At 39.1% G+C, this 10660-nt stretch overlaps 1 protein-coding gene across 2 annotated transcripts; it reads right to left on the reverse strand.

Annotated features, from left to right (window-relative positions):
* Window positions 1-1510: 1510 nt before the first annotated feature.
* Window positions 1511-9162, reverse strand: scarb2c (scavenger receptor class B, member 2c). 2 transcript variants are annotated; one of them, XM_068752599.1, is made up of 13 exons: window positions 9015-9162; window positions 8619-8776; window positions 7656-7800; window positions 7130-7321; window positions 6863-6954; window positions 6356-6475; window positions 5179-5357; window positions 4960-5078; window positions 4154-4227; window positions 3896-3947; window positions 3276-3428; window positions 2941-2997; window positions 1511-2843 (listed from the first exon to the last, which is right to left on the reverse strand). In XM_068752599.1, exons 1-12 carry the CDS (start codon window positions 9135-9137, stop codon window positions 2959-2961), a joined length of 1446 nt encoding a protein of 481 aa, XP_068608700.1. In that variant the 5' UTR covers window positions 9138-9162; the 3' UTR covers window positions 1511-2843; window positions 2941-2958. The 2 variants fall into 2 exon arrangements, with proteins under 2 accessions (XP_068608700.1, XP_068608699.1); XM_068752598.1 differs by having other exon boundaries at window positions 1511-2997.
* Window positions 9163-10660: the final 1498 nt, after the last annotated feature.

Here is a 10660-nt window from a genome sequence, read left to right on the forward strand (position 1 = left end):
AACGCGCAGCCTGAAGGGTGTATGACGTCACGGCGTATTTAACCAATGGCGTTGGAGAAGTGCATTGAACGGAGCCCCGACACCCGGCAGGAAAAGTTAATCAGAGAATCCATACTTATGGATAATAAAAATAGTCTCAACATTAGGAGCAGGCTCGTTAGTTATGGTGTTGAAGATATGGAATTTAATCACGGAATGATGAGGTTAAAAAAACGGTTCAGAATGATGTCATATTTTTTTCAAGATTGAGTGATTTTCTCATTCTTAATTTATATAACTTTATTTAGATTCTCACAAGACTTGTGCGCACAAGATAAAGATACAATAAATTAGGATATCCTTACTTTCACATTCTGATATTCTTCATAGTCCAATAAGAACCTAATAATATTACTAAATCCCCTAATTAATAGCAAATTATATTGCCGAATTTGTAAAACTAATCAGTATAATATTTCAAAATAAATTTATACATTATTTCAGATTTCATTACAATATTTGTTTTTATGCAGTCTGACTTTATGCAGTCAAAACACAGACTCGACAAGGGTATGCTGTACTTATCTTTATGTCAGCGCGCCCTCTAGTGGTAGAAAGTGAGCAATCAACGTTCTCATTCGTCAGCCCTCCTATCGAATGTCATCTCTCAAGTAGTTATTGTGAAATCCTGCAGATAGACAAACAAACTAGTTTTAAATTTAAATTTCACAGATCAGTGAGAGAATGATGGTGATGAAGATGACTCGCTGCTGAAATGTCCTCATGATGCCCGTACAAGAGGGTTGCTGTTCTGTCTGGGTGATATCTTGGCTGGTGTCACACGCGATAAAGGCTTTATTTGGAACAGGGAGGAGCCAGAACGACATATTTCACTGATTTATTCTGATTTGTGACTTTGATAATGTAGGTTAAGGCTTGGCAGAACTTGTTCTCAAGCCAAAGGCAGTGAGGCAAACATATTTACACGGCAGTACTTATCAGTCTTGTAATGGCAACTTAAGTCAAAGTTTATCTGCACGAAACCAAAGTACACGATTACCGGGTAATTAAGGACAAGGCCACGTCAGAGGCATCTCAGTCTGCCCAGAGCTGCAGATGCATAAACATCGGTCAATAATCAACAGAGATTTTGAGGAAGCTCCATTTAATCCAGAGTCTCTTCTGGATCATCTTTTCTTTAGCAGAGGTAGCTACCTTAGTTTTATTGTGACTTGACTTCAATGGAAAATGTTTACTCCTACACATCGTTGTCCTGTAATTGGGCCATTTCACTCTTAAATCCAGAACACAGTTGGAAGTGGCATGATATAGATAGCTGTGTTATCTTAGTTTAATAATTGCTGTGTGGATTAAAGTTGAATGAAAATGAAGCAACCTACTGCCATTCTCTTCAGAAAGCATTAAACAGACTGATAGTTATTTAGTCGCATATAATCATGCTCTCCTCTTGACCTACATACACACAGACAGAATGCTTTTGCAATGCACATTGGATGAAATACCAACACACTTTTAGAGACTGGCTCGGTTTTATTGATGCTGCAGCAAATGACAAGGTGCAAAAGGTTAGGACCTAAACCTACAGGATGTGAATGTAAACAGTGATTACATATTGACTATGTAGTAATAGGGGAAACAATGTTCTATTTTAGACAAAGCAACAAGAAAATTAGCACATGCAAACAGTCAGTATTTATTTAAACAGCAGGAACTTACACAATTATACTGACATTCAGTTCAACTGACAAAACAGCTGTTCCATCTGGAGGGCCGGGGATCCGATCGGCTGCAACCCAATACAAAAAAACTGAAGTCACCATAATCTCATAAAATGTTAAACTCGGAATCCTAAAAAGAACAACACTTTCTAGTGTTTAATAAAAAAAAAAGCTTTTTATACTTGGTTAAATATTTTTCACGAGTGTCTGAAAGTTCATTTTCATACATGGAATTTAGGACAATATGACTTAAATATCAGATTCATGGCAAAATACTGCAGTATTGGGGAAAAATAAATCTCCTTTTAAAATGACATGACTTAGTGTGGAAACAAATACTGGCATTTGGATGTTTTCAACAACATTACTAGTTATCAAGCCATGGCTGTCACTGCAGAAAGTACTTGGTTTTAATTAAAGATTCAGAGCACCAACTCAACAGACTGAAAGATGAATGCGAGCAAAACACGGCAAATGGAATCTGATAAAAACAAACGATCCCCAGTAATTTTCACAAACATTTTCTGGGACCTATACATTTTTGGATGTACACATAATAATCCTTACTGTAAGAATGCTAAACATCGGTTTTCTGTGTTTGGTGTCTGAATAAACTGTCACAGAAATGTTGATAAAAGTATAAACTGGTATAAAGAGGATTTTCTCTCTTGCTTAAAAATAGCTGTATAATAGTGCTGCCTGTTGAAGCCTCAATGATTTATTAGACGATGGTCAAAACTGATTGTTGGAACACATTTAACCAGATCACTGCTATGATTCTGTCACTATTTATTACACACTTCTCCATTCAATATGCAGATTACAAAATTTGACTGACTCAATCCGGTATCCTTTGTTCAGATGTAGAAACGTAATTATAATGAAGTTTTAATTTAAAAGATGCAAAGTTAGAACTGGCTTCAAAGGCAGACTCCAAAGGAAGCCTATAATCAACAACTCCAAGACGAGACAAAGTCATCTTTGCTGTCTTTCCTGATACTACTACTACTACTACCACTACTACTATACTTTCAGCTTGACCCGTGAGGGGTCGCCACAGCAAATCGATGTTCTCCACTTCACCCAGTCCTTTGCATCATCCTCCCGTTTTGCACGCTGTCTTTCCTGAAACAATTTCATTAAAAAAAAAGATTAATAAGTTGAATTCTGGATTATTAATAATCAATAATTAACATGTCATGAGCATGTTAATCCTCCTGACGTCTTATCCTGTTCAGGGCTACGATGTGAGCAGCGGCTTTCGTTCTGCTGCAGTGCTCTGAAACAAACCATACAATAATGTCAAAGGTGGTTCATAAAATCAAACTTGCTGTTTGTACAAAAAAATATTTAAATATTTATTCATTCATTTATATTTAGATAAATAAAATTGTGAAACCTGCCTCTCATAAGAGCATCTCATGTTTGTCTCTTATGAGAGGCAAGATTCACAATTTTATTTTATTTCACAGACTATAATAAATTTAAATATAATACAACAGTTTAAACAGATTCACATGAACAAAAAGTACTCTAACAAGCTCATTACTGTCTCACCTCGGGGACCTTTTGTCGACACATCAGGATTATGAAGACGGCTCCCAAAATGATGCCGAGCCCAATCAGAATGAACGGAATGTTCGCCAAGACTTCCTGCTCTCTAACAACCGCCTGCAGCTTCAGGACTGATGCGTCGTCAATGACGACACTCTGGCATGACAGGAGGTGAGACGTTAGAGGCTCAATTAAATGTATTTTAAATTAGAGCATGAAACTGAATAATACCTACAGCTCTTGGACACTTGATACTTGAAATAGTTCTCTTTAATAAAGTAATTCCAAATGTGTGGTCAGATTTTGCCCAATTGAAAGTCAATCGCAATATTATTCTGTCCAATCAGAGTGAGTTTTGGCAGTCACATGACCAGAAAAGGGCACAAGAGGACATTTCAAACCACATATTTGTGTAAATGATGCCAATTAAACTATCTATCCATATTCCACGTTTTTAAAAAACATTGACTTCGATTTCATTATTTCATTTCATGCCATGATAAGAGCGAATAAGGTCAATGAATCTCTTTATCATCTGAACGTGGCCAAATTTGTTGAGAAATGTATACGACTACCAGTATGTCAAAACTCTGTGTGTGTCCGATGACTGTGTGCTTTCGTACCTCATTGAGATAAACCACAGGAAAGACCAGAGTCCTCACATTTCCTGTTTGACTAAAAGAAAAAAACATAATTCTGTCAGTAGTTGAGCTCATCGGAACATGAATATTATCTCTACGCTAATGTGTGAACCCGGACTCGCGTATGAATGACAAACAAGCAACGAATGTCAGAAATAGTGGCATAACTAGTTTATAGATTATCCTAGTTTATAACAAACAGTATCTCAGCTGAAGACACTGATGAAGAAAAGCAGTTACCTGAAAGCGGAAATTTTCTCGATGTAGACGTTGATCTGGAGCCGCTTTGCTGCCTGCAGGATGATTCCTGTTAGCTGGAAGAGAGAGTTACACGCAGTTACAGAATCAGAAACCGAATCTTACTCGCGCATCAATCTACAAGCTGTGAATTACATGTAAACAATTCAACGGAGACGTAAAGGTGTGCATCTTTATTGCAGAGCCTGAAGCTGTCGGCGAAGGGTATTCGATCTACTCATGATGCTAAACACAGGAACTAGCAAATCACTCTTTAAGACAAGAAGCTGCTGTTCTTGAATCAGTTTTTATGATCTTAAACTGTACAATGAAGATCACAGGAGAGGAAGGAGAAAAAACAAAGCGATAAAATGATATCTTATTTACTGCTGTCAACCCTGAAGGTGGTGACGTTGTGTACACGACCGAGTATGACAGTATTGTTGTGAAATCAGTGTTATACACGACCAGAAAAAAGGTTCATCATTATCTTTATTTTATTACCTTAAAAACACTGTTCGGATTTAATTAAGTACAGATCGTGAAGAAATACTTTTGGTAGAAAGTAAACAAAGGCTGTTTATATTTTTCTGTTTTTTTTTTTTCTTTTAGTTATTGCTGTTTTCATATTTATCTGCTAAAGAGAGAAAATCTGAAAGTGTGATTTTGAAATTTGAAACAACCAGAATGCTTTTCCATCAGTGAAATCTTGTATTGAAAAACATAGAAATATTCATAGATGATAGATTTTTCTATTAAGGAGTAGGCGAGTTTTAAACCAGTTGATTTTCCTCTTTAGAAATTCCTACCGGATTGATGTCGATCACTGTCTGGTGCTGCTCTTTCTGAGGCTCCATGCCAAACACGTCTTGAACGTACTTCTCCTCTGCCTGGTAGAAGTGCGGTGAGGACATTATGATGGGGGCTCCTAAACACACAAGAAACCCGGTGAGACATGGATGATTGTACCCTCCTCTCTCCAAACACTGGCTGAAGTGACACAATGAAATGCGTAAAGCGCTCCCCACCTTGCTTACACAAGCTGACGTTCAGTATTCCGGAGCCCATGCAGTTTCCGGCAGGGACACAGAAACCTGCATTGGCTGGATTCACAGACATGTTGGCGAACACCTTGGCGGGCAGACTGAAGCGATACCCAGGGATCCCCTTCACAGTCACATCCTCCTCATATAGACCGTAAATCGACCTTGTAAGCAGAGCCATACATTAGTTCATCTCTGCAGGTGCGCATGAATTCTGTATCAAAAGAACAAGCGCTCTGTGGCATGTTGATTTGCAGAAAAACAGGCGGTGCAGGTCTTTGACACATTCCTGGCTCCTCAACCGTCTCAGAACCGGCGTCAGCCGTTTCATTTCTGATGTATGACCAGTTGGAGAGAGCTGATCGGGTGTTTTAAACACTAAACAAGCCAGCAGTGACCTCGATGAGGAGGCCCAGACGGGAAACTGGCCAGGCTAAGTTGCTATTCAATATCCAGACAGGATCAATGCAGATCTTTGTGACAAATGAGAGAATAGACGGTTCAAAAGCAAAGTAAAGACAACCAGAATAAGAACCAATATATCCTTAATTACATTCCATAACACTTAATAAAGCTTTAAGCTCTGATGCGCTCAAAAGCAAAATTAAGAACAAAATTCATTAGTGTCTTAAACTGTTTCCAATTTAAGCAACATCCAAGCTAAACTAAAGCTTCTAACCACCATTAGATTCTTCTATGCCTCCACTCCCAAAAGGAGAAAAAGGAAATGAAAATTAAATGTAGAAGGAAGTAAAAAAAAAAAGAATCGGGAATCCACTCCTTGACGGAAATGTACCGTACTCCAAAATTCTTTGCTTCCTTCTGTCACATGTGCTTCTTTTCCACAAATGTTAATGAAAATATGTCCAGTAGTTTATACAGAATACACGCAAAAAGATATTTAGCTATTGTTAAAAAGTCCTAAACCTAATGCTTAATTCATTTACTTACAGCATATCCAACCATTCTATAAAGTTTCATCAAAACCTGTCACATGGTTTAAAACAAAAAAAAGAGAGATTTTGTATAGACCTGCTCCCAGAAAATCAAACAAGCCTGCAAACAACAAAGAAATCTGAGATGCATAAATATGTGCAATCATTTGGTGATCTTTTATGACATGTTGGTCTTGCAGCTGCGTGGGCATTGAATGGTTAATCACCTGCACAGGTCAGAGGAGAACATGTAGAGCTCCTCATTCTTTGTGATGACGGGATGGAAAGATGCACCGTTGGTTCCATTGATCATGTTGCACTCGTCAGATGACCACCAATTCAGCGAGCTGCGCACAAACACAAACATTTGATTATTTGTTTCTTGTCAGGTTGTCATTTCTCTATTTAAAGCACCTCTCTATCATTTGTCTGATAAGTGCTTGCTAGAATGGAAGGTTGCTTTTGAACCTTACTGACAGACACAACGGAAGTGTCTGCAACGAGGCTTAAAAGGGAGACGACGACAAAAGAAGCGCATCAAGTAGCTGTGTCATCAACAGGATGAAATGAGCCTTGATCGTTCTCGTCTGTCACATTCGCCATCCAACTCTCAGATGTAAATATTTTAAGGTAATCTATGAATCTTGCCAACAGGAGAGAAAAGCCTTTATTGAGTATAACTCTTCTGTCATTGTTATTTTGTGCTAGAGGTGAGTGGTAAAACTCCTGGTTACCTCTTTCCGTTCCACGTATCCACTCTGGCGAAGTCTTGGTAGTTTTGCTGGCCAGTGAAAAATACATAATCACCATCGTTGGAAGCGTTTCTCTGTGAGGGAGAAGTAAGAGCCAAGAAAAATGTGTGTGCGGGAAAGCAGAAAAAAGACACAAGTAAGACACTGTTCATTTTATGGGAATTAAAGTCCTTGAGAAACCATCTAATATCACGTGACATTTTATGAATAAACACACTGTAAAAACTGAATTATAATCTGGAATGAAACCTTATAGAAGAGTCCGAAAACGTTGTCCAGATCAGGCACCAAATGTTTGACGACTGTGAGCAGATCGTCTTCATATCCCCACAGGAGCTCTCCAACTGTACGGGTGGTGAAGAGGCCTTGATCGGCGCCCCTCATGTAGGCGGAGATCAGACTGGCCTGAATAACACTGTTCTTGACTCTCTCCATCACCGTCTAGCACGATAGAGAGGGGACGGAATCTTATAAAACACCGCATTATGCGTCATGACTTAAACTGCGCAAGTTCCATGAAGAAGATAAGAAACTAATTTGCTTAGCATGTGACAAAACCAAAAACCTGAAGGAGATGGATAGAATGTACAATCAGGTCGGTGCAGCAATGCCTTAATTAATGCTGAAAAACTGAAAACACGTAATTGTTGTTTTGAGTTAGGATCTCGGCACTTAATACAAACAAATATATTTAAATGGTGTCTGTCTGTGGCTGCCCAGTAAATAAAAACTCTTTGAACCCTTCAATAATTTACTACAGATTTCTGTGGCTCACCATTGCAGGGATGTTGACTGTCCTGATGAGGTCACTCTCTGGACCTCGAGACATATTACGGACAAATACGTAGGTCTTAGTGTTAACAGCTGATACTTTAGTCCCATTGTCCTGGAAGTTCACCTGCTCCATAGGCCGGTACTCTCTGTGGAGGGAAAACACCGTGTGTTCAAATTATTGCTACAGATCTGCAGTTTATCACCTCAAGAATCGTAAAAGTATGATGAGAATGTCTCATTTTGTGCATTCATGTGTACATAAAATATGACAGTGTGAATAAAAGGCTCTGGTAATGTAAACATGTATTGAAGATGATATAATTTTTTTATAGAATAAAGGAGGAAGAAGTTTCACTTGAATGCTTTTTTACTGACTCAACATCACATGATGTGTCACAAGAAGAACCCCCCCCCCCCCCCCCCCAGATATAGTTGTTGAGCAATAATGGCAGCTGGTGTGATGCCATCAGTGACAATCAGAAATAATAAACTCCTCTCCAAAGAGCTTGTTTTCAATCATAATTCAAATGATTCAGACACATAATGTGAGATTATAACAGAAGCTCAATATCACATATAAATACATTAAAATGTCTCTGCTTCTGACCCTATGATTTCACATTACTGTACTTATTTTCAGATTTTGAGGTAATTAAAACATTTATTATTTAGTTAGTACTTCTATGATCATGAAAAAAATGCAACCAACCCAACATCTAAGTGAAACTAGCATTTTTACAGAATAAAAGCACAATTATATATATTTTTACTTCTATCTAGTCAACCCTAAGCCTTCTTCGGCATTTATTTCCTCTTATGTCAGCTTAAAATGAATATTATGATCTTTGTAACCCTTCCAATTTCACCTTCGGGGAATGGTAAATGCTTTTAATAACCCCTAAAATGCATTCAAGTGAACCCTTCACATAAGACTTTTAGAATAGATTGAGTAAAATGGTCTCACCTATATGTGTAGGGTCCGATCTGCACCACAGCAGGCCTATCCCCATCCAGAATCTCCAGGGAATTGGTCACATTAAAGAAGTAAAACTGCATGTAAATAGGGGCTGGTGGATTTTCCCAGGCCTCAAATGCCTCTGTGCCATTCTTCAATATTACTTCCTACGGGGGGGGGACAAAGCAGAGTCTAAAAATGTGTCTCATCGTTTGATGACCACTTATAGGTTATTAATTCCAGATACAAATATGCCGATTAGATGGATTATAACTCTGCTAGAGTTCGCTTTGTTAACAACTATCCAGCAAACATTTACACAATAAATGAGTGGGTGAGACAAAAGCTGGATGTTATCTGAGGTTGACGCCTTTTATGGAATGTTAGCTTTTATAAGATGCTTACCTTTCTAACGAGCGACTGCACAGCATGTGAAAACACATGAGACAAGATCAAAGCAATGCCCAGCACGAGGAATAGTACAGAAAACACTCCTGTGCTGTAAACGCAGCATGATTTCAGTGGCATGGTGAAGGTTCTCGGGAGATTTAGTTTCTGTGTGTCATGGCTGCGTTTGTTTTTGGCTAACCAGGAACTAGCTCGAAGAAGAAACGTCAACATCCGGAACGAAAAGACATCTTACTACTACTTCCGGTTTCTTCGAACATGGACAGCAGACAGCCGAGATGAAAACATTGAATTATCAATTTAGAAGCAACAAGTTAATGAACATTTTATATTAACATACATGCAGATCCGTAACACTCTTACGTGAATTGTGTTGCAGACAGAAGTAAGATTTGTCCACGTTTGATGCTGTTGAAGCACGAAAGCGTTGAAAATATCTCTCTTTTCGAAACAGACTCTTTGTTTTTAATATGATCAGTTACGTCATTCACGAAACTCTCGTCCCATACTTAAATAAGTATATAACACTGACAGTATAATATGTAGTGTAGTGTACATATGAATGCGATAATCAACTGATCTTAATTTATTACTTATGCAAAGTAGGTTATGCTTTTTTGTTTGTTTGTCTGTTTGTTAAAAGGAATACTAAAACACCGCTGAATGGGGGGGGGGGCTGAAAATGGTTCCAGATACCCTTCTGGATAAAACAACAACAACAACACAAAGTGTCCAATCCCAGCTGAGTCCAGCTTTTATTTTATGTCACAGTTCCATGAAGCTTATCTTCCCCACTAGGTGGCGATGTCTTAATGTTTAGCGAGACGACGTCAGCCTTTGGATTCTCTGCTGACACTTGAGTTCAAACGTGATCAAACGGGACAACCTTGTCCAATAAGTCTAATTGATGAGACGGACAATGACACAATGAATGGCTGGACCCCCCCCCCCCCACCGCCGCACACACACACTGTGACCCAGAGACAATGAGGCCTCCCCTGGTATGATCTCATTATTACATCCTTCAACGCAGACACGTTCCTACCTGCACGGAGGTGTCGCCCATAACCTCAACATTGTAACATGATTTTAATGAGAAAACCTATTTTCTTCCCAGCAGCAGGTAATGACATCACGATGACGTCACTTCACACCAATGTGCCACAAGGCCTGATACAGCCGAATCCTTTGAATCCACCTCTAGAGTTTAATAACGTTATTATCATTGGTTAGATTATGGATTATGAACAAAAGTGATTTTTTTTTTGCTGTCCACTTTCTTCTTCTTTTAAGTTCTTACTTTCAAGTCTCTCAGATCTGATCTGGGACCTGCTGGTGGGACATCGTGACGTTATTTGTTTGTGTGTCTCCATATTTTAAACCGACCCATAAACTGTTCCTGAACGCTCCAAATTCATCTGTTGTGAGAAATAATCCCGTTTCCAGAATTTGAACGAGACACAATGGGGGGGGGGGGGGGGGGGGCAGAAAGAGGCTGGCGCGTCGGCGGTCACAAGAGCGACCGGGGAGTGACGTCACTCCCCTAACCGGGCAGCAGCCCTCGAGTTGAGTCCTGAACGACAATCGGGCAGGAACCGGGAGCGACTTTTAATTGATTCCGGCCCAGACGAGCCCGGCTGCGT

The sequence above is a fragment of the Brachionichthys hirsutus genome, chromosome 19 (assembly GCF_040956055.1).
Source record: "Brachionichthys hirsutus isolate HB-005 chromosome 19, CSIRO-AGI_Bhir_v1, whole genome shotgun sequence".
Classification (NCBI taxonomy): domain Eukaryota; kingdom Metazoa; phylum Chordata; class Actinopteri; order Lophiiformes; family Brachionichthyidae; genus Brachionichthys; species Brachionichthys hirsutus.

Coding starts and splice junctions, on each gene's coding strand:
- scarb2c (XM_068752599.1), bottom strand. CDS start 9,137: ATGCCACTGAAATCATGCTGCGTTTACAGCACAGGAGTGTTTTCTGTA. Junction 7,801..8,618: donor ATCGGACCCTACACATATAG/GTGAGACCATTT, acceptor TTCCCTCCACAG/AGAGTACCGGCCTATGGAGC. Junction 3,429..3,895: donor CTGTGGTTTATCTCAATGAG/GTACGAAAGCAC, acceptor CTGTCATGCCAG/AGTGTCGTCATTGACGACGC.